The following is a 22,212-nucleotide window of genomic DNA, read 5'->3' as shown; positions in this document are numbered from 1 at the left end:
TTTAGATTTTAGATTCTTCAAACTAGCCACCCTTTGCCTTGATGACAGCTTTGCACACTCTTGGCATTTTCTCAACCAGCTTCATGAGGTAGTCACCTGGAATTTCTTCCCTTCTTAATGCATTTGAGCCAATCAGTTGTGTTGTGACAAGGTAGGGGTGGTATACAGAAGATAGCCTTATTTGGTAAAAGACCAAGTCCATATAATGGCAAGAACAGCTCAAATAAGCAAAGAGAAATGACAGTCCATCATTATTTTAAGACATCAAGGTCAGTCAATCCGGAAAATTGAAATTGTCTTCATGTGTAATCGCAAACACCATCAAGTGCTATGATGAAACTGGGTCTCATGAGGACCACCACAGGAAAGGAAGACCCAGAGTTACCTCTGCTGCAGAGGATAAGTTCATTTGAGTTACCAGCCTCCAAAATTGCAGCCCAAATAGATACTTCACAGGGTTCAGGTAACAGACACATCTCAACATCAACTGTTCAGAGGAGAGTGTGTGAATCAGGCCTTCAATCTGTACATAATGTTTCTCCAACCGTATCTTACGGCAAAAAAGAGCTTCTGAATATCAGGACAGTGATCACACACCTCGGATTAGACAAAGAGCTTCTAGATATCAGGACAGCGATCACTCACCTCAGATTAGACAAAAAGCTTCTAGATATCAGGACAGCGATCACTCACCTCGGATTAGACAAAGAGCTTCTAGATATCAGGACAGCGATCACTCACCTCGGATTAGACAAAGAGCTTCTGAATATCAGGACAGCGATCACTCACCTCGGATTAGACAAAGAACTTCTGAATATCAGGACAGCGATCACTCACCTCGGATTAGACAAAGAGCTTCTGAATATCAGGACAGTGATCACTCACCTCGGATTAGACAAAGAGCTTCTGAATATCAGGACAGCGATCACTCACCTCGGATTAGACAAAGAGCTTCTGAATATCAGGACAGCGATCACTCACCTCGGATTAGACAAAGAGCTTCTGAATATCAGGACAGCGATCACTCACCTCGGATTAGACAAAGAGCTTCTGAATATCAGGACAGTGATCACTCACCTCGGATTAGACAAAGAGCTTCTGAATATCAGACAAATAATTATTCAACAACAACAGCACCAAGCAGGACTCACAAGATATTCTCCAAACAACCCACAGGGCAGACATCCCAATTATTCGCAAGAAGCGACGTAGAGGACGAAGAGCCGGATGCCTCGTCTGGACCCGCAGAAGACAACTAGGAAAGCTGCCGTTACCGTCAATATTACTCGCCAACGAGCAATCATTGGAAAATAAACTAGACGAGGTAAGATCACGAATATCCTACCAACGGGACATTAAAAAAACTGTAATATCCTATGCTTCACGGAATCGTGGCTGAATGACGACATGGATATTCAGCTAGCGGGATACACACTGCACCGGCAGGATAGAACAACAAGTCGAGGGGGGGGGGGTCCTGTGCATATTTGTAAACAGCAGCTGGTGCACGAAATCTAAGGAAGTCTCTAGATTTTGCTCACCTGAAGTTGAGTATATTGTGAAACTGCAGGTCATACTACTTGCCTAAAGAGTTCTCAGCTATACTTTTCGTGGCTGTTTATTTACCACCACAGACAGATGGCACTAAGACCGCACTCAGTCAGCTGTATAAGGAAATAAGCAAACAGGAAACCACTCACCCAGAGGCGGCGCTACTAGTGGCCGGAGACTTTAATGCAGGGAAACTTAAATCAGTTCTACCAAATCTCTATCAACATGTTAAATGTGCAACCAGAGGAAAAACAATTCTAGATCACCTGTACTCTACACACATAGACACGTACAAAGCTCTCCCTCGCCCTCCATTTGGTAAATCCGACCACAACTCTATCCTCCTGATTCCTGCTTACAAGCAAAAATTAAAGCAGGAAGCACCAGTGACTCGGTCTATAAAAAAAATGGTCAGATGAAGCAGATGCTAAACTACAGGACTGTTTTTCTATCACAGACTGGAACATGTTCCGGGATTCTTCCGATGACATTAAGGAATACACCACATCAGTCACTGGCTTTATCAATAAGTGCATTGAGGACGTCATCCCCACAGTGACTTTGTACATACTAGAGGTCGACCGATTAATCGGAATGGACGATTAATTAGGGCCGATTTCAAGTTTTCATAACAATCGGAAATCGGTATTTTTGGGCGCCGATTTGCCCCCCCAAAATTTTTACACCTTTATTGAATCTTTATTTAACTAGGTAAGTCAGTTAAGAACACATTAACATTGGTTAACTGCCTTGTTCAGGGGCAGAACGACAGATTTTCACCGTGTCAGCTCAGGGGATCCAATCTTGCAACCTTAACTTGTCCAATGCAATAACGACCTGCCTCTCTCTCGTTGCACTCCACAAGGAGGCTGCCTGTTACGCGAATGCAGTAAGCCAAGGTAAGTTGCTAGCTAGCATTAAACTTATCTTATAAAAAACATTCAATCATAATCACTAGTTAACTACACATGGTTGATGATATTACTAGATATTATCTAGCATGTCCTGCGTTGCATATAATCTGACTGAGCATACAAGTATCTGACTGAGCGGTGGTAGGCAGAAGCAGGCGCGAAAACATTCATTCAAACAGCACTTTCGTGCGTTTTGCCAGCAGCTCTTCGTTGTGCATCAAGCATTGCGCTGTTTTTGACTTCAAGCCTATCAACTGCCGAGATGAGGCTCGTGTAACCGAAGTGAAATGGCTAGCTAGTTAGCGCTCGCTAATTGTCGTTGTGTTGCTGGTTCGAGCCCAGGGAGGAGCGAGGAGAGGGACGGAAGCTATACTGTTACACTGGCAATACTAAAGTGCCTATAAGAACATCCAATAGTCAAAGGTTAATGAAATATAAAATGGTATAGAGGGAAATAGGCCTAAAATTCCTATAATAACTACAACCTAAATCTTCTTACCTGGGAATATTGAAGACTCATGTTAAAAGGAACCACCAGCTTTCATATGTTCTCATTTTCTGAGCAAGGTACTAAAAATAAAATTAAATTAAATTAAAATCGTCTGATTAATCGGTATCGGCTTTTATGGTCCTCCAATAAATCGGTATCGGCGTTGAAAAATCATAATCGGTCGACCTCTAGTACATACCCCAACCAGAAGCCATGGATTACAGGCAACATTCGCACTGAGCTAAAGGGTAGAGCTGCCGCTTTCAAGGTGCGGAAGCTAACAAGAAATCCCTCTATGCCCTGCGACGAACCATCAAACAGGCAAAGCATCAATACAGGGCTAAGATTGAATCATACTACACCGGCTCTGACGCTCGTCGGATGTGGCAGGGCTTGCAAACTATTACAGACTACAAAGGGAAGCACAGCCGCGAGCTGCCCAGTGACACGATCCTACCAGACGAGCTAAATCACTTCTATGCTCGCTTCGAGGCAAGCAACACTGAGGCATGCATGAGAGCATCAGCTGTTCCGGACGACTGTGTGATCACGCTCTCCGTAGCCGAAGTGAGTAAGACCTTTAAACAGGTCAACACAAGGCTGCGGGGCCAGACGGATTACCAGGTTATATGTGCTCCGGGCATGTGCTGACCAACTGGCAGGTGTCTTCACTGACATTTTCAACATGTCCCTGATTGAGTCTGTAATACCAACATGCTTCAAGCAGACCACCATAGTCCCTGTGCCCAAGAACCCAAAGGCAACCTGCCTAAATTACTACAGAGCCGTAGCACTCACATCCGTAACCATGAAGTGATTTGAAAGGCTGGTAATGGCTCACATCAACACCATTATCCCAGAAACCCTAGACCCACTCCAATTTGCATACCGCCTAAACAGATCCACAGATGACGCAATCTCTATTGCACTCCACACTGCCCTTTCCCACCTGAACAAAAGAAACACCTATGTGAGAATGCTGTTCATTGACTACAGCTCAGCGTTCAACACCATAGTACCCTCAAAGCTCATCACCAAGCTAAGGATCCTGGGACTAAACACCTCCCTCTGCAACTGGATCCTGGACTTCCTGACAGGCTACCCCCAGGTGGTGAGGGTAAGTAGCAACACATCTGCCATCTGATCCTCAACACTGGAGCTCCCCAGGGGTGCGTGCTCAGTCCCCTCCTGTACTCTCTGTTCACCCGCGACTGCATGGCCAGGCATGACTCCAACACCATCATCAAGTCTGCTGACGACACAACAGTGGTAGGCCTGATCACTGACAACGACGAGACAGCCTATAGGGAGGAGGTCAGAGACCTAGGCGGGTTGTGCCAGAATAACAACCTATCCCTCAACGTAACCAAGACTAAGGAGATGATTGTGGACTACAGGAAAAGGAGGACCGAGCACACCCCCATTCTCATCGACAGGGCTGTAATGGAGCAGGTTCCTTGGTGTCCACATCAACAACAACAAACTAGATTGGTCCAAACACACCAAGACAGTCATGAAGAGGGTACAACAAAGCCTATTCCCCCTCAGGAAACTAAAAAGATTTGGCATGGGTCCTGAGATCCTCAAAAGGTTCTACAGCTGCAGCATCGAGAGCATCCTGACCGGTTGCATCACTGCCTGGTACGGCAATTGCTCGGCCTCCGACCGCAAGGCACTTCAGAGGGTAGTCCGTACGGCCCAGTACATCACTGGAGCAAAGCTGCCTGCCATCCAGGACCTCGACACCAGGCGGTGTCAGAGGAAGGCCCTAAAAATTGTCAAAGACCCAGCCACCCCCGTCATAGACTTTGTTCTCTCTACTACCGCATGTCAAGTGGTACCGGAGTGCCAAGTCTAGGACAAAAAGGCTTCTCAACAGTTTTACCCCCAAGCCATAAGACTCCTGAACAGGTAATCAATGGTCCCGCAGACAATTTGCATTGTGTGCCCCCTCCCAACCCCTCTTTTACGCTTCTGCTACTCTCTGTTCATCATATATGCACAGTCACTTTAACGATACCTACGTGTACATACTACCTCAATAAGCCTGACTAACAGGTGTCTGTATATAGCCTTGCTACTCTTTTTTCAAATGTCTTTCTACTGTTGTTTTATTTCTTTACTTACCTATACACACACACACACACACACACACACCTTTTTTTGGCACCATTGGTTAGAGCCTGTAAGTCAGCATTTCACTCTAAGGTGTTGTATTCGGCGCATGTGACAAATAAACTTTGATTTGATTTGAATTGCTGCAAAGAACCCACTACTAAAGGACACCAATAAGAAGAAGAGACTTGTGTGGGCCAAGAAACACAAGCAATGGATATTAGACCGGTGGAAATTTGTCCTTTAGTCTGGAGTCCAAATTGGAGATTTTTGGTTCCAACCTCTGTGTCTTTGTGAGACGCGTGTGGGTGAATGGATCATCTCCGCACGTGTGGTTCCCACCGTGAAGCATGGAGGAGGTGGTGTTGTGGTGTGGGGGTGCTTGCTGGTGACACTGTCAGCGATTTATTTAGAATTAAAGGCACACTTAACCAGCATAGCTACCACATCATTCTGCTGCAATACACCATCCCATCTGGTTTGGGCTTAGTGGGACTATCAAATGTTTTTCAACAGGACAATTACCCAAATCACACCTCCAAGCTGTGTAAGGGCTATTTGACTAAAAAGGAGAGTGATGGAGCGCTGCATTAGATGACCTGGTCTCCACAATCACCTGACTACAACCCAATTGAGGTGGTTTGCGATGAGTCGGATAGCAGAATGAAGGAAAAGCTCAGCATGTGGGAACTCCTTCAAGACAGTGGGAAAAGCATTCCAGGTGAAGCTGTTTGAGAGAATGCCAAGAGTGTGCAAAGCTGTCATCAAGGCAAAGGGTGGCTTGAAGAATCTCAAATATAAGATATATTTTGATTTGTTTAACACTTTTTCGGTTACTACATGATTCCATGTGTGTTATTTCATAGTTTTGATATCTTCACTATAATTCTACAATGTAGAAAACAGTAAAAATAAAGAAAAACCCTTGAATGAGTAGGTGTTCTAAAACCTTTAACCAGTAGTGTATGTAAGGTTCTGGGCTCCCGAGTGGTGCAGCCGTCTAAGGCAATGCATCTCAGTGCTAGAGGCGTCACTATAGTCCCTTGTTTGATTCCAGACTGTATCACAACCGGCCGTGATTTGGAGTCCCATAGGGAGGCGCACAATTTCCCAGCGTCATCCGGGTTTGACCGGGGTAGGCTGTCATGGTAAATAAGAATTTGTTCTTAACTGACTGGCCTAGCTAAATAATAGGTAAAAAAATTATCTGCTTCATTAAGGAGGGACATTTCCCTCTGCTTCATTGAGGGAATATTGGGAGTACTTTTATTTAGAGCCACAAAGGAACCAACTATTTCAGTGGTCATACAGGTGACTTGGACTAATGAGTCATTAATAAATAAATAAATACACTCACTCACTCACTCACTCACTCACTGTGTGTGTGTGTGACTCACCTGTGGACGTAATGCAGTTGGTGCACTGAGTCGATGGCCAGCACCATCTCAGCCAGGTAGAATCTTGCCATGTCCTCCGGCAACCTGTCTTCAAACTTACTAAGCAGGGTGAGAAGGTCCCCACCCACATAATAATCCATCACCAGATACTGCCGAGAGAGGAGGGGAGGAGAGAATAAAACTCTCTGACATAGTAGTAGTAGTAATAATAATACTGTATAATAGTGTAAAAGTAACATTCTTTGTATTCCTCTAGTGTCCTCCCACTTCCTCCCTCCATCTTTACTTTCTTCAGGCCTCCCTCTTTCTCCTTAGACTTTTTGGTCACCCATCCCTCCCTCCTTTACCGTCAACCCCCCATCCCTCCCTCCCTCCTTTACCGTCAACCACCCATCCCTCCCTCCCTCCTTTACCGTCAACCATCCCTCCCTCCCTCCTTTAACGTCAACCATCCCTCCCTCCCTCCTTTAACGTCAACCATCCCTCCCTCCCTCCCTCCTTTAACGTCAACCATCCCTCCCTCCCTCCTTTAACGTCAACCATCCCTCCCTCCCTCCTTTACCGTCAACCAATCCTTCCCTCCCTCTTTTACCGTCAACCATCCCTCCCTCCCTCCTTTAACGTCAACCATCCCTCCCTCCCTCATTTACCGTCAACCCCCCATCCCTCCCTCCCTCATTTACCGTCAACCCCCCATCCCTCCCTCCCTCCTTTACCGTCAACCACCCATCCCTCCCTCCCTCCCTCCTTTACCGTCAACCATCCCTCCCTCCCTCATTTACCGTCAACCATCCCTCCCTCCCTCCTTTACCGTCAACCATCCCTCCCTCCCTCCTTTACCGTCAACCACCCATCCCTCCCTCCCTCCCTCCTTTACCGTCAACCATCCCTCCCTCCCTCCCTCCTTTACCGTCAACCATTCCTCCCTCCCTCCTTTACCGTCAACCATCCCTCCCTCCCTCCTTTACTGTCAACCATCCCTCCCTCCCTCCCTCCTTTACCGTCAACCATCCCTCCCTCCCTCCCTCCTTTACCGTCAACCATCCCTCCCTCCCTCCTTTAACGTCAACCATCCCTCCCTCCCTCCTTTACCGTCAACCATCCCTCCCTCCCTCCTTTACCGTCAACCATCCCTCCCTCCCTCCTTTAACGTCAACCATCCCTCCCTCCCTCCTTTAACGTCAACCATCCCTCCCTCCCTCCTTTAACGTCAACCATCCCTCCCTCCCTCCTTTACCGTCAACCATCCCTCCCTCCCTCCTTTACCGTCAACCATCCCTCCCTCCCTCCTCTACCGTCAACCAATCCTTCCCTCCCTCTTTTACCGTCAACCATCCCTCCCTCCCTCCTTTAACGTCAACCATCCCTCCCTCCCTCCTTTAACGTCAACCATCCCTCCCTCCCTCCCTCCTTTACCGTCAACCATCCCTCCCTCCCTCCTTTACCATCAACCATCCCTCCCTCCCTCCTTTACCGTCAACCATCCCTCCCTCCCTCCTTTAACGTCAACCATCCCTCCCTCCCTCCTTTAACGTCAACCATCCCTCCCTCCCTCCTTTAACGTAAACCATCCCTCCCTCCCTCCTTTACCGTCAACCATCCCTCCCTCCCTCCTTTACCGTCAACCATCCCTCCCTCCCTCCTTTACCGTCAACCAATCCTTCCCTCCCTCTTTTACCGTCAACCATCCCTCCCTCCCTCCTTTAACGTCAACCATCCCTCCCTCCCTCCCTCCTTTACCGTCAACCAATCCTTCCCTCCCTCCTTTACCGTCAACCATCCCTCCCTCCCTCCTTTACCTTCAACCATCCCTCCCTCCCTCCTTTACCGTCAACCATCCCTCCCTCCCTCCTTTGCAGTCAACCATCCCTCCCTCCCTCCTTTACCGTCAACCATCCCTCCCTCCTTTACCGTGCCATCCCTCCCTCCCTCCTTTAACGTCAACCATCCCTCCCTCCCTCCCTCCCTCCTTTACCGTCAACCATCCCTCCCTCCCTCCTTTAACGTCAACCATCCCTCCCTCCCTCCTTTAACGTCAACCATCCCTCCCTCCCTCCCTCCTTTACCGTCAACCATCCCTCCCTCCCTCCTTTACCGTCAACCATCCCTCCCTCCCTCCTTTACCGTCAACCATCCCTCCCTCCCTCCTTTAACGTCAACCATCCCTCCCTCCCTCCTTTAACGTCAACCATCCCTCCCTCCCTCCTTTAACGTAAACCATCCCTCCCTCCCTCCTTTACCGTCAACCATCCCTCCCTCCCTCCTTTACCGTCAACCATCCCTCCCTCCCTCCTTTACCGTCAACCAATCCTTCCCTCCCTCTTTTACCGTCAACCATCCCTCCCTCCCTCCTTTAACGTCAACCATCCCTCCCTCCCTCCCTCCTTTACCGTCAACCAATCCTTCCCTCCCTCCTTTACCGTCAACCATCCCTCCCTCCCTCCTTTACCATCAACCATCCCTCCCTCCCTCCTTTACCGTCAACCATCCCTCCCTCCCTCCTTTGCAGTCAACCATCCCTCCCTCCCTCCTTTACCGTGAACCATCCCTCCCTCGTGTACAGTGCCATCCCTCCCTCCGTGCTTTATCGTCATCGATCCCTCCCTCCCTCCCTCCCTCCCTCCTTTACCGTCAACCATCCCTCCCTCCCTCCTTTAACGTCAACCATCCCTCCCTCCCTCCTTTAACGTCAACAATCCCTCCCTCCCTCCTTTACCGTCAACCAATCCTTCCCTCCCTCCTTTACCATCAACCATCCCTCCCTCCCTCCTTTACCATCAACCATCCCTCCCTCCCTCCTTTACCGTCAACCAATCCTTCCCTCCCTCCTTTACCATCAACCATCCCTCCCTCCCTCCTTTAACGTCAACCATCCCTCCCTCCCTCCTTTACCGTCAACCATCCCTCCCTCCCTCCTTTACCATCAACCATCCCTCCCTCCCTCCTTTACCATCAACCATCCCTCCCTCCCTCCTTTAACGTCAACCATCCCTCCCTCCCTCCTTTACCATCAACCATCCCTCCCTCCCTCCTTTACCGTCAACCATCCCTCCCTCCCTCCTTTACCATCAACCATCCTTCCCTCCCTCCTTTACCATCAACCATCCTTCCCTCCCTCCTTTACCATCAACCATCCCTCCCTCCCTCCTTTACCGTCAACCATCCCTCCCTCCCTCCTTTACCATCAACCATCCTTCCCTCCCTCCTTTACCATCAACCATCCTTCCCTCCCTCCATCCATTCCCTCCCTCCTTTACCATCAACCATCCCTCCCTCCTTTACCGTCGTCAACCATCCCTCCCTCCCTCCTTTACCGTCAACCATCCCATCCCTCCCTCCCTCCTTTACCGTCAACCATCCCTCCCTCCCTCCTTTACCGTCAACCATCCCTCCCTCCCTCCTTTACCGTCAACCACCCATCCCTCCCTCCCTCCTTTACCGTCAACCATCCCTCCCTCCCTCCTTTACTGTCAACCATCCCTCCCTCCCTCCCTCCTTTACCGTCAACCATCCCTCCCTCCCTCCTTTAACGTCAACCATCCCTCCCTCCCTCCCTCCCTCCTTTAACGTCAACCATCCCTCCCTCCCTCCTTTACCGTCAACCATCCCTCCCTCCCTCCTTTACCGTCAACCACCCATCCCTCCCTCCCTCCTTTACCGTCAACCACCCATCCCTCCCTCCCTCCTTTACCGTCAACCACCCATCCCCCCCTCCCTCCTTTACCGTCAACCATCCCTCCCTCCTTTACTGTCAACCATCCCTCCCTCCCTCCCTCCTTTACCGTCAACCATCCCTCCCTCCCTCCTTTAACGTCAACCATCCCTCCCTCCCTCCCTCCCTCCTTTAACGTCAACCATCCCTCCCTCCCTTACCGTCAACCAATTCTTCCCTCCCTCTTTTACCGTCAACCATCCATCCCTCCCTCCTTTAACGTCAACCATCCCTCCCTCCCTCCTTTAACGTCAACCATCCCTCCCTCCCTCCTTTACCATCAACCATCCCTCCCTCCCTCCTTTACCATCAACCATCCCTCCCTCCCTCCTTTACCATCAACCAATCCTTCCCTCCCTCCTTTACCATCAACCATCCCTCCCTCCCTCCTTTACCGTCAACCAATCCTTCCCTCCCTCCTTTACCATCAACCATCCCTCCCTCCCTCCTTTAACGTCAACCATCCCTCTCTCCCTCCTTTACCGTCAACCAATCCTTCCCTCCCTCCTTTAACGTCAACCATCCCTCCCTCCCTCCTTTACCATCAACCATCCCTCCCTCCCTCCTTTAACGTCAACCATCCCTCCCTCCCTCCTTTACCATCAACCATCCCTCCCTCCCTCCTTTACCGTCAACCATCCCTCCCTCCCTCCTTTAACGTCAACCATCCCTCCCTCCCTCCTTTAACGTCAACCATCCCTCCCTCCCTCCCTCCTTTACCGTCAACCATCCCTCCCTCCCTCCCTCCCTCCTTTAACGTCAACCATCCCTCCCTCCCTCCCTCCTTTAACGTCAACCATCCCTCCCTCCCTCCCTCCTTTACCGTCAACCATCCCTCCCTCCCTCCTTTACTATCAACCATCCCTCCCTCCCTCCTTTACCATCAACCATCCCTCCCTCCCTCCTTTACCGTCAACCAATCCTTCCCTCCCTCCTTTACCGTCAACCATCCCTCCCTCCCTCCTTTACCGTCAACCAATCCTTCCCTCCCTCCTTTACCATCAACCATCCCTCCCTCCCTCCTTTACCGTCAACCAATCCTTCCCTCCCTCCTTTAACGTCAACCATCCCTCCCTCCCTCCCTTACCATCAACCATCCCTCCCTCCCTCCTTTAACGTCAACCATCCCTCCCTCCTTTACCATCAACCATCCCTCCCTCCCTCCCTCCTTTAACGTCAACCATCCCTCCCTCCCTCCTTTACCATCAACCATCCCTCCCTCCCTCCTTTACCATCAACCATCCCTCCCTCCCTCCTTTACCGTCAACCATCCCTCCCTCCCTCCTTTACCGTCAACCATCCCTCCCTCCCTCCTTTACCATCAACCATCCCTCCCTCCCTCCTTTACCATCAACCATCCCCCCCTCCTTTACCATCAACCATCCCTCCCTCCCTCCTTTAACGTCAACCATCCCTCCCTCCCTCCTTTACCATCAACCATCCCTCCCTCCCTCCTTTACCATCAACCATCCCTCCCTCCTTTACCATCAACCATCCCTCCCTCCCTCCTTTACCATCAACCATCCCTCCCTCCCTCCTTTAACGTCAACAATCCCTCCCTCCCTCCTTTAACGTCAACAATCCCTCCCTCCCTCCTTTAACGTCAACAATCCCTCCTTTACTATCAACCATCCCTCCCTCCCTCCTTTACCATCAACCATCCCTCCCTCCCTCCTTTACCGTCAACCATCCCTCCCTCCCTCCTTTACCGTCAACCAATCCTTCCCTCCCTCCTTTACCATCAACCATCCCTCCCTCCCTCCTTTACCGTCAACCAATCCTTCCCTCCCTCCTTTAACGTCAACCATCCCTCCCTCCCTCCCTTACCATCAACCATCCCTCCCTCCCTCCTTTAACGTCAACCATCCCTCCCTCCTTTACCATCAACCATCCCTCCCTCCTTTAACGTCAACCATCCCTCCCTCCTTTACCATCAACCATCCCTCCCTCCCTCCTTTAACGTCAACCATCCCTCCCTCCCTCCTTTACCGTCAACCATCCCTCCCTCCCTCCTTTACCATCAACCATCCCTCCCTCCCTCCTTTACCGTCAACCATCCCTCCCTCCCTCCTTTACCGTCAACCACCCCTCCCTCCCTCCTTTACCGTCAACCATCCCTCCCTCCCTCCTTTACCATCAACCATCCCTCCCTCCTTTACCATCAACCATCCCTCCCTCCCTCCTTTAACGTCAACCATCCCTCCTTTACCATCAACCATCCCTCCCTCCCTCCTTTACCATCAACCATCCCTCCCTCCCTCCTTTACCATCAACCATCCCTCCCTCCCTCCTTTACCATCAACCATCCCTCCCTCCCTCCTTTACCATCAACCATCCCTCCCTCCCTCCTTTACCATCAACCATCCCTCCCTCCCTCCTTTAACGTCAACAATCCCTCCCTCCCTCCTTTAACGTCAACAATCCCTCCCTCCCTCCTTTAACGTCAACAATCCCTCCTTCCCTCCTTTACTATCAACCATCCCTCCCTCCCTCCTTTACCATCAACCATCCCTCCCTCCCTCCTTTACCGTCAACCAATCCTTCCCTCCCTCCTTTACCATCAACCATCCCGCCCTCCCTCCTTTACCGTCAACCAATCCTTCCCTCCCTCCTTTACCATCAACCATCCCTCCCTCCCTCCTTTACCATCAACCATCCCTCCCTCCCTCCTTTACCGTCAACCAATCCTTCCCTCCCTCCTTTAACGTCAACCATCCCTCCCTCCCTCCCTTACCATCAACCATCCCTCCCTCCCTCCTTTAACGTCAACCATCCCTCCCTCCTTTACCATCAACCATCCCTCCCTCCCTCCTTTAACGTCAACCATCCCTCCCTCCCTCCTTTACCATCAACCATCCCTCCCTCCCTCCTTTACCATCAACCATCCCTCCCTCCCTCCTTTACCATCAACCATCCCTCCCTCCCTCCTTTACCGTCAACCATCCCTCCCTCCCTCCTTTACCGTCAACCATCCCTCCCTCCCTCCTTTACCGTCAACCATCCCTCCCTCCCTCCTTTACCATCAACCATCCCTCCCTCCCTCCTTTACCATCAACCATCCCTCCCTCCTTTACCATCAACCATCCCTCCCTCCCTCCTTTAACGTCAACCATCCCTCCCTCCCTCCTTTACCATCAACCATCCCTCCCTCCCTCCTTTACCATCAACCATCCCTCCCTCCCTCCTTTACCATCAACCATCCCTCCCTCCCTCCTTTACCATCAACCATCCCTCCCTCCCTCCTTTACCGTCAACCATCCCTCCCTCCCTCCTTTAACGTCAACCATCCCTCCCTCCCTCCTTTACCGTCAACCATCATCATACTATTCATTTCATTCCGGCCTCTTCACAGCTTGTGTTCATCCCAAATGGAACCCTCTTCCCTATACATTGCACTACTTTTGACCAGTACCCTATGCCATTTGGACGCAACCCTTTACACAACTTAAAATCAGTGGTACTTTTGACCAGAGTCCTATTGGCAATAGGTTACGATTTGGGATGCAGACATACCATATATTGAAACCCATATGAATAGAGTAGAAGTTAGTGGAGATCTTACCAGGAAGTTGTCATCCTGGAAGGCGTAGTGCAGGGTGGTGATCCACTGGCTGTCCCCGTTCACCAGCACGTCCCGCTCCTCCCGGAAACACGCCGTCTGAGGGAGAGGTCAAGGGTAATCATTATATAAACAGAATGAATGGAATGTACTGTAGCTACTCTCATTGGCACACACTTCGGTCCATCACACTTCAGTCCAACCTGTGTGTGTACTGAATTCCTGTGTCTGCGTGTGATGGACAACCATAGAATTAATAGATTGTATTTCTATCTTTATGTGGGAAACACCGTTTCAGATCCTTTAGGGGTCAATTAAGTATTTTCAATTCAATTACACTTTCTAACAAAAATACTTTCTTATAAAATAGTCAAATTCATCTATTTCCATCTGTATGAACAACCTGTAGCTAATCTATGTCATGGGGTACATTAATGAGGACATGTGTTTGAGAGTAGCGTTTATATTGCAGACAGTTTCCCATGTCCAGAGACAGCCAGACACAGTGGGGAGTTCGGTTCTATGAGCCTGAGGTATGAAAACTGCAAGCCCGGGGGACCACTGGGAACGGCTACACGGACACACACAGACCACTGTGAACAGCTGCCAATTAAAAGAAAAGCACAGCAGCAACAGATATACTGAGTTCACTGGTTCGAATCCCCAAGCCAACTAGGTGAAAAATCTGTTGATGTGCCCTTGAGCAAGGCACTTAACCCTAATTGCTGCTGTCTCTCTGGATAAGAGCATCTGCTAAGTGACTAAAATGTAAATACACTGAACACACACCACATGATCGCTCTCTCATACTGAAAATAGGTTCTAAAGTTGAATTAAGTTATGTACTCAAATTCACATTTAATATTCTAAACTTGAGACATGCACATGTAACTGACAATTATATGAACATTTTGCATTGAATGTTGAATGCAATGTTTATGGAAAAGCCAAGGAGTTACATAATGCTAACTCAACTTAGTATCCAGCCTGAGTAGTGCTGTAATGCTATGGCTGTTGTTAGTATTTAGCCCAGAGTAGCAAATGCTATAATACTATTGCTGTTGTTAGCATTTAGCCCTTCTCTAATGTTATCGCGATTGTTAGCATTTAGAGCTGCTGTAACATTATGGCAGTTGTTAGCATTTAGCCCTGCTGTAATGCTACGGCGGTTGTTAGCATTTAGCCCTGCTGTAATTCTACGGCAGTTGTTAGCATTACACCGTTACAGCAGCGCTAAATGCTATGGCGGTTGTTAGCATTTAACACTGCTGTAATGCTATGGCGATTGTTGTTACTAGCCAGAACTCACCTCAGCTCTCTTCAGCATCTCCCACTTATTGAGGATCTTCATGGCGAACACCTTGTCTGCATTCTTCACCTTAACTACAGCAACCTACAGGAAGCATGGGAGAGAAGGAGAGTTTGAGGTTTCCATCCACCAAATTAATTACATCTTTCCTGTCATGTTCAATAGGGCAAACCATGGGAAATAAATCTGCTCAGTTCCAAAACGTTTTCTCCCTACTGAACATGACCCACCCCTGTTAGATCAGGAAAGGGGAGTGAACGGGGGCAGAAGGGAAGTGAGCATCTTTGTGGAATGAAACACGGCCATAGAGTTAGAGGAGGAGAAGTGGAGGAGGGGAAGAGAAAGGAAGGCGGACAGGAAGTGACCTAGGACATGAAGGTAGTGACCCCTGAGACACACACAGCTGGGATCTTTCAGCTCAAGGGCCTCAACGTGCCATAGCCGCACGGAAGCACAGATAACACTCATTACAATGGGTTTGCAGCAAGGATAGGAAAGCTAGCTGGCTAAAGTACTGTTAAGTGATAATGTCTCTAACACAGCCCGTCAGCCCCCATTGTTAGACATGAGTGTAGTAAAGAGCATTCCTAAAACGAGTTGAGTTGAAACTGTAGTGAGGCCAGAGGACTTCAGCTAGCAGGATTCTTCCCTCCTGCCTGCCTGTCTGCCAGCCAGAGGACTTCAGCTAGCAGGATTCTTCCCTCCTGCCTGCCTGTCTGCCAGCCAGAGGACTTCAGCTAGCAGGATTCTTCCCTGCTGCCTGCCTGTCTGCCAGCCAGAGGACTTCAGCTAGCAGGATTCTTCCCTCCTGCCTGCCTGTCTGCCAGCCAGAGGACTTCAGCTAGCAGGATTCTTCCCTCCTGCCTGCCTGTCTGCCAGCCAGAGGACTTCAGCTAGCAGGATTCTTCCCTCCTGCCTGCCAGCCAGAGGACACCTGAGAAAGCCTTCTTCACTTCAGCTTCCCCACAACTCCCTCCTCCACCACGGAAGGAATTTAAACCACCAATCATCCCCACAGTCACACACACCGCACACACACACACACACGAGAGTACACGCAACACTCACAATAAAAAAACACACTCGGCCTTATTGGAGTCTGAGATGAATAAAAATAAGGAGAATGCTAAATTCAACACAATGACAACATTCCTCCGCTGTTTGGGTTTCTCCTGCTGGTCTGTTGTGGGAGGAGGAGGAGAGGGGGGGAAGTTTCTTGGCAGTGTCCCTGTGTATAGCGTGTGTAATCCCCCCCACCCCGTTTTCTTAGCTTTCTCCACTCAGACATGTGTCGGAGCTTGACATGTACGACAGCTGTAGTGTTATAAAAGCAATTAATCAGGAGCGCCGAAACATCACGCACAGACACCTAAATCTCTCTCCCAACGAACAGACAGACGCGGTCTCTCTCCCAGCTGACTATGAGAAGACCCTGCTCATAAATGTCCTCTTTCACCTCCGTTTTCAGTTCACACAGCTTCCCACTTCTTACTCTTCTGTAGAGTTTACAATTTTTCCTGAACCTTTCCCAAATATCACAGCTTTTTCAGAAATCCCATTTTGAGAATTCCCTCCCTGCTTAACTGGTATTAACTCCAACTGGTATGTCTGAGAGAAAAAAACTGGGAACTTTGGGAACATTTTTCAGAAATACCAGTAGGAGGATTCCTTAAACAGAAGAGAATAAACAGCCTCAAAATGGGATTTCTGAAAAACCTGAGACATTTTCTGGAATTCTGCTGAACTCCTCCCTGGGAAAGGCAGTCATCAGTAGATGTGAATGGTCTCACTCCCCCCTATCTGAGATATCTACTGCAGCCCTCATCCTCCACATACAACACCCGTTCTTCCAGTCACATTCTGTTAAAGGTCCCCAAAGCACACACATCCCTGGGTCGCTCCTCCTTTCAGTTCGCTGCTGCTAGGGACTGGAACGAGCCGCAACAAATGCTCAAACTGGACAGTTTTATCTCAATCTCTTCATTCAAAGACTCAATCATGGACACTCTTACTGACAGTTGTGGCTGCTTTGTGTGATGTATTGTCGTCTCTACCTTCTTGACCTTTGTGCTGTTGACTTTGCCCAATAATGTTTGTACCATGTTTTTGTGCTGCTACCATGTTGTGTTGTTGTGTTGCTACCATGCTGTGTTGTCATGTGTTGCTGTTATGTTGTCGTCTTAGGTCTCTTTATGTAGTGTTGTGCCTTGTGATGTGTGTTTGGTCCTATATTTATACTGTATTTTATTTATTTTTTTATCCCAGCCCCCGTCGGAGGCCTTTTGGTAGGCCGTCCATGTAAATAAGAATTTGTTCTTAACTGACTTGCCTAGTTAAATAAAGGTTAAATACAAAATAAAATGGTAGATAACCTTTCAGTTACCCTATGATGGCGTTCCACTGGAATGACATAAGAGGGGCCTCTGGCCAGAGACCTTTCAAATCATAATGACCTCATTATCATTAAGTAGATCTAATCCTACAGTCTTTGCCTGCCGACCACTGGAAACTGTTGTTGTGAATGTAAATACTTTTAAATTGAACTAATTAATTACACAAATCCAGCCACTTTTTCTAGCTAACTCAAACGCTTTGATTAGCATGTAGGCTAAAGATACTAGGCTTTATGAAATAAACTGGCAGATCTGGGCACAGAAGGCACAGAGACTCAGGCCTCTTCAACACAAGCTGCTAGAGGAGACACAGTAAACACAGGGCCTATATCATAAATACAATAAGTAGAGGCAATCAACCGTGAGGCTGTAGTCTGGTACTGGGCTAGGGACCAGGGCTGGAGTACAACCATGTTGTTCTTCCACTCACCGTGAAATAAAACCCCAATAAAAAGGGTCTGAAAGAGGCCATAGTGAACTCAGCACTAGGCATAGCGCCAACCAACCTGCTCCACCACACCTGGGTTCAAACAATATTCCAAGTCTTTCCAATACTTTGAGCTTTTGCTCTAGCCTGCCTGGAGTGCCAGATGGGTAGAGTTTGCCAGTTTGGAACTATTCCATTGGTGTATGAAGCCAGGCAAGCTCAATCAACCACAGATAAAGTATTTGAAATCATTTCAAATAGTATTTGATCCCAGGTCACTCAGCAGCACAGCAGCTAACCTAACAAACTATAATATACAACAACCATGTGTCACAGATCATGAAACCTTACATAGCTGAGTTTCTGCTGCCATCGCTAGCTACCTGCCTAGCTCACCAACATTCCCCAGGTTTGAGATCACACACAATAGAAGACGTAATAAAAACGATATTTCAACTCAGGCCCCCAAGCTGTGAATAAGAAAAATAAAGAGTTGGTTTCAGAAGTATTCTCTTCTTCCACAATGATGGTGAAGAAGAGAACAAAGCATTCTCTTACATGTTGAGTCATGCAGATAGCATGTAGCCTAGCGGCCAGCCTTGCTGCTGAAATCACAGAGCAGGGGTAAATAACTCAGAAAATATTGATAATCATTTGTTCCCCCTGCAAATTGAAACAAAAAAAATTGATTGTATTTGAAAAAAACAATAATTTCATACCTATATTACATTGAGACACCATCACATATATTTTATTTGTGTGAAAACTTGGGAACAGATTTCCTAAATTAAAAAAATGTTTAGACTGAATTCCTTGACTATATTGTATTTGCATGCATTGTTTGGTTGTTGTATTTGTTTCTCAGCCCTATGGAGGCTACACTTAAAATGCTTTGGTCTTTGCTGATGACTTGCAAGATTATTTATATTAAAGAAACTTCCTGGTGATAAAAAAATAAACGTACAATAAAAAGTCACAAAATAGGCTTACCTCTCCAAAGGCTCCTCGTCCAATCACCTTGAGGATCTCAAAGTCCTCCTTGTGTAGGCGCAGCTGTTTGACCATGGAGGTGAAGGGTTTGGCTGCAGGAGAGAAAGAGAGGTTAGCATTCTGGGGACTAGAAATAGTGCGTAGTGTAGGTAAATATTGTAGGCTATGCCGGTTTTCATACAAAATGTTACTTGACCTGAGAATACGCAAAGTCGAACAATTGTGCATAATCAAGATTCAATTCATAAAACTGAGAATAAAAAAAATTGCTGTATATTTAAAATGTGACAAAGCAAGTCACTAGTAGTGATATCAGGTGTCTCTCTTCCAGGCTGTCAGCCCTGTATGCTGAGGGGTTAATATTATATATAATATTACTTTTATTTCTACGTTGCACATTCTTCCACTGCAAATCTACCAATCCAGTGTTTTACTTGCTATATTGTATTTACTTTGCCACCATGGCCTTTTTTTTTGCCTTTACCTCCCTTATCTCACCTCATTTGCTCACATCGTATATAGACTTGTTTCTACTGTATTATTGACTGTATGTTTGTTTTACTCCATGTGTAACTCTGTGTTGTTGTATGTGTCGAACTGCTTTGCTTTATCTTGGCCAGGTCGCAATTGTAAATGAGAACTTGTTCTCAACTTGCCTACCTGGTTAAATAAAGGTGAAATAAAAAAATAAAAACAAATATAGGGTTAACCTATTGAGATATGGTTGATATAGGGTCAATCTATTATTTTGACTGTAGTAAATGACAGTGGTCCGGATGTACAGAGGGCAGTGGTAAAATTGTCTGTTGTTACCCTCATATTTACCCTAGCCTAGCACTTCGGGCGGAAATGGACCAATGTGGGTCACCGATGTGACTCACAAAGGTAAGCTGGAGCCAAAACACAAGCAGCATTTCCCTACTTTGTGGAGAAAGACCATTCATCCACTTCCTTGTTTACTGGATCGATCCTCCAATAACCCTGAGGTAGACTGCCTGTTGGTTGGCTCACCAGGGTAGGAATACTGTAGGAGTTTGTAAAGTTCTATTTAACAAAATAAAGATCTATTTAATGCCTATAGGTCTAGTTGTTAGGATTTGACCTAGGCCTACAGATCTGTGAGCACTTTGCTTAGGTCAACCCTTTTGCACTTGTAAGCAGAACACCTGGTTCACATCAAATTGTAATTCATTCATTTCATCCATCCATTTGTTAGTCTTCCAGCCTGGTCCAGTTATCAAAATGCAGGCTGATCCAGAGGTCCCTGGCTCCCCTGTCAGAGGCCCTGCAAAGGTCACAGCCAGCCAGGGGAAGTCCCTTGATCTTTTCACTATCCACAGAGAACAGACCAGACCAAAACACCACCCCACAACAACCTTTACTGATAGGCTACTACTTCATTACTACAACACACAGACAGGCTACTACTTCATTACTACAACACACAGACAGGCTACTACTTCATTACTGCAACACACAGACATGCTACTACAACACACAGACAGGCTACTACTTCATTACTACAACACACAAACGGGCTACTACTTCATTACTGCAACACACAGACATGCTACTACAACACAGACAGGCTACTACTTCATTACTACAACACACAGACAGGCTACTACTTCATTACTGCAACACACAGACAGGCTACTACTTCATTACTACAACACACAGATGGGCTACTACAACACACAGACAGGCTACTACTTCATTACTGCAACACACAGACGGGCTACTACATCATTACTACAACACACAGACAGGCTACTACTTCATTACTACAACACACAGACAGGCTACTACTTCATTACTGCAACACACAGACAGGCTACTACTTAATTACTACAACACACAGACGGGCTACTACTTCATTACTGCAACACACAGATGGGCTACTACAACACACAGACAGGCTACTACATCATTACTACAACACACAGACAGGCTACTACATCATTACTACAACACACAGACAGGCTACTACTTCATTACTACAACACACAGACAGGCTACTACTTAATTACTACAACACACAGACAGGCTACTACATCATTACTACAACACACAGACAGGCTACTACTTCATTACTGCAACACACAGATGGGCTACTACAACACACAGACGGGCTACTACTTCATTACTGCAACACAGACAGGCTACTACTTCATTACTACAACACACAGACAGGCTACTACTTCATTTCTACAACACACAGACAGGCTACTACTACAACACACAGACAGGCTACTACTTCATTACTACAACACACAGACAGGCTACTATTTCATTACTGCAACACACAGATGGGCTACTACTTCATTACTGCAACACACAGATGGGCTACTACAACACACAGATGGGCTACTACAACACAGACAGGCTACTACTTCATTACTGCAACACACAGATGGGCTACTACTTCATTACTGCAACACACAGACGGGCTACTACTTCATTTTGCTGTGTGGTATGACGAATACCGATGTCCCTTCCGTGTTTATTTGTATTGTAAGAGTGCGCGTTTTTCAACAACTGAAAGTAATTTGGGAAATGGCATTAGCAATTACTGGGTTTTCAACAAATATTTCACAAGAGTCTGACATTTTCCTTATGTCCGGTGTCCACATTGTTGGAAGTAGAACGAGCCGACGCTTAGCTTGGCACACACTTCTCACTTTACTTGTTGCCATGACTTCACACATATTCAACCTGGCTCTGTTCAGGAAAAATATTCTCCAAACATAGGCCCCTGTGAAAAAGGGAAATGCCTGCTGAAATAAAACAAACATCCAGAGAGCTCAACCTCTCCCTTATTCCCCCACTCTTCTCCCAGCCAGCCAGTTAGGCCTAGTTGGCATGGCAGGGAGACAGCCAGTCTGCCCTACCTGGCACACAGCTCTGCTATCACACTCCAATCACTGGCCGGTACAAACCACTGGCCGGTACAAACCCCTGGTATACAGAGCCTTTCATTAAGTATTCAGACTACTGGCCGGTACAAACCACTGGTATACAGTGCCCCTCATTAAGTATTCAGACCACTGGCCGGTACAAACCCCTGGTATACAGTGCCTTTCATTAAGTATTCAGACCCCTGGACTTTTCCCCAAATTGTTCAGTTACACCCTTATTCTAAAAAATGTTTTTTTATTATTCTCAATTTACACACCATACCCCATAATGACAAGGCAACATTTTTACATTTTTGCTAATTTATTGAAAAATAAAAATATGAAGTATTCAGACCCTTTACGCAGTACTTTGTTGAAGCACCTTTGGCAGCGATTACAGCCTCGAGTCTTCTTGGGTATGATGCTACAAGCTTAGCACACTTGTATTTGGGGAGTTT

At 47.5% G+C, this 22,212-nt stretch overlaps 1 protein-coding gene across 14 annotated transcripts in view; it reads right to left on the bottom strand.

Annotated features, from left to right (window-relative positions):
• LOC139407325 (serine/threonine-protein kinase MRCK alpha-like) overlaps positions 1-22,212 on the bottom strand; it is a 126,288-nt gene that overhangs the window by 73,508 nt on the left and 30,568 nt on the right. For all 14 annotated transcript variants that reach the window (XM_071151021.1, XM_071151020.1, XM_071151022.1 and 11 more), the window contains exons 2-5: positions 18,858-18,949; positions 15,048-15,131; positions 13,742-13,837; positions 6,468-6,616 (exon numbers count right to left, since the gene is read on the bottom strand). In XM_071151021.1, coding sequence (XP_071007122.1) covers positions 6,468-6,616; positions 13,742-13,837; positions 15,048-15,131; positions 18,858-18,949 — 421 coding nt within the window. The remainder of the gene's footprint in view (positions 1-6,467; positions 6,617-13,741; positions 13,838-15,047; positions 15,132-18,857; positions 18,950-22,212) is intronic.

The sequence above is a fragment of the Oncorhynchus clarkii genome, chromosome 4 (genome assembly GCF_045791955.1).
Source record: "Oncorhynchus clarkii lewisi isolate Uvic-CL-2024 chromosome 4, UVic_Ocla_1.0, whole genome shotgun sequence".
NCBI classification, from domain to species: domain Eukaryota; kingdom Metazoa; phylum Chordata; class Actinopteri; order Salmoniformes; family Salmonidae; genus Oncorhynchus; species Oncorhynchus clarkii.
This window is presented reverse-complemented; position numbering and strand designations above follow the sequence as displayed.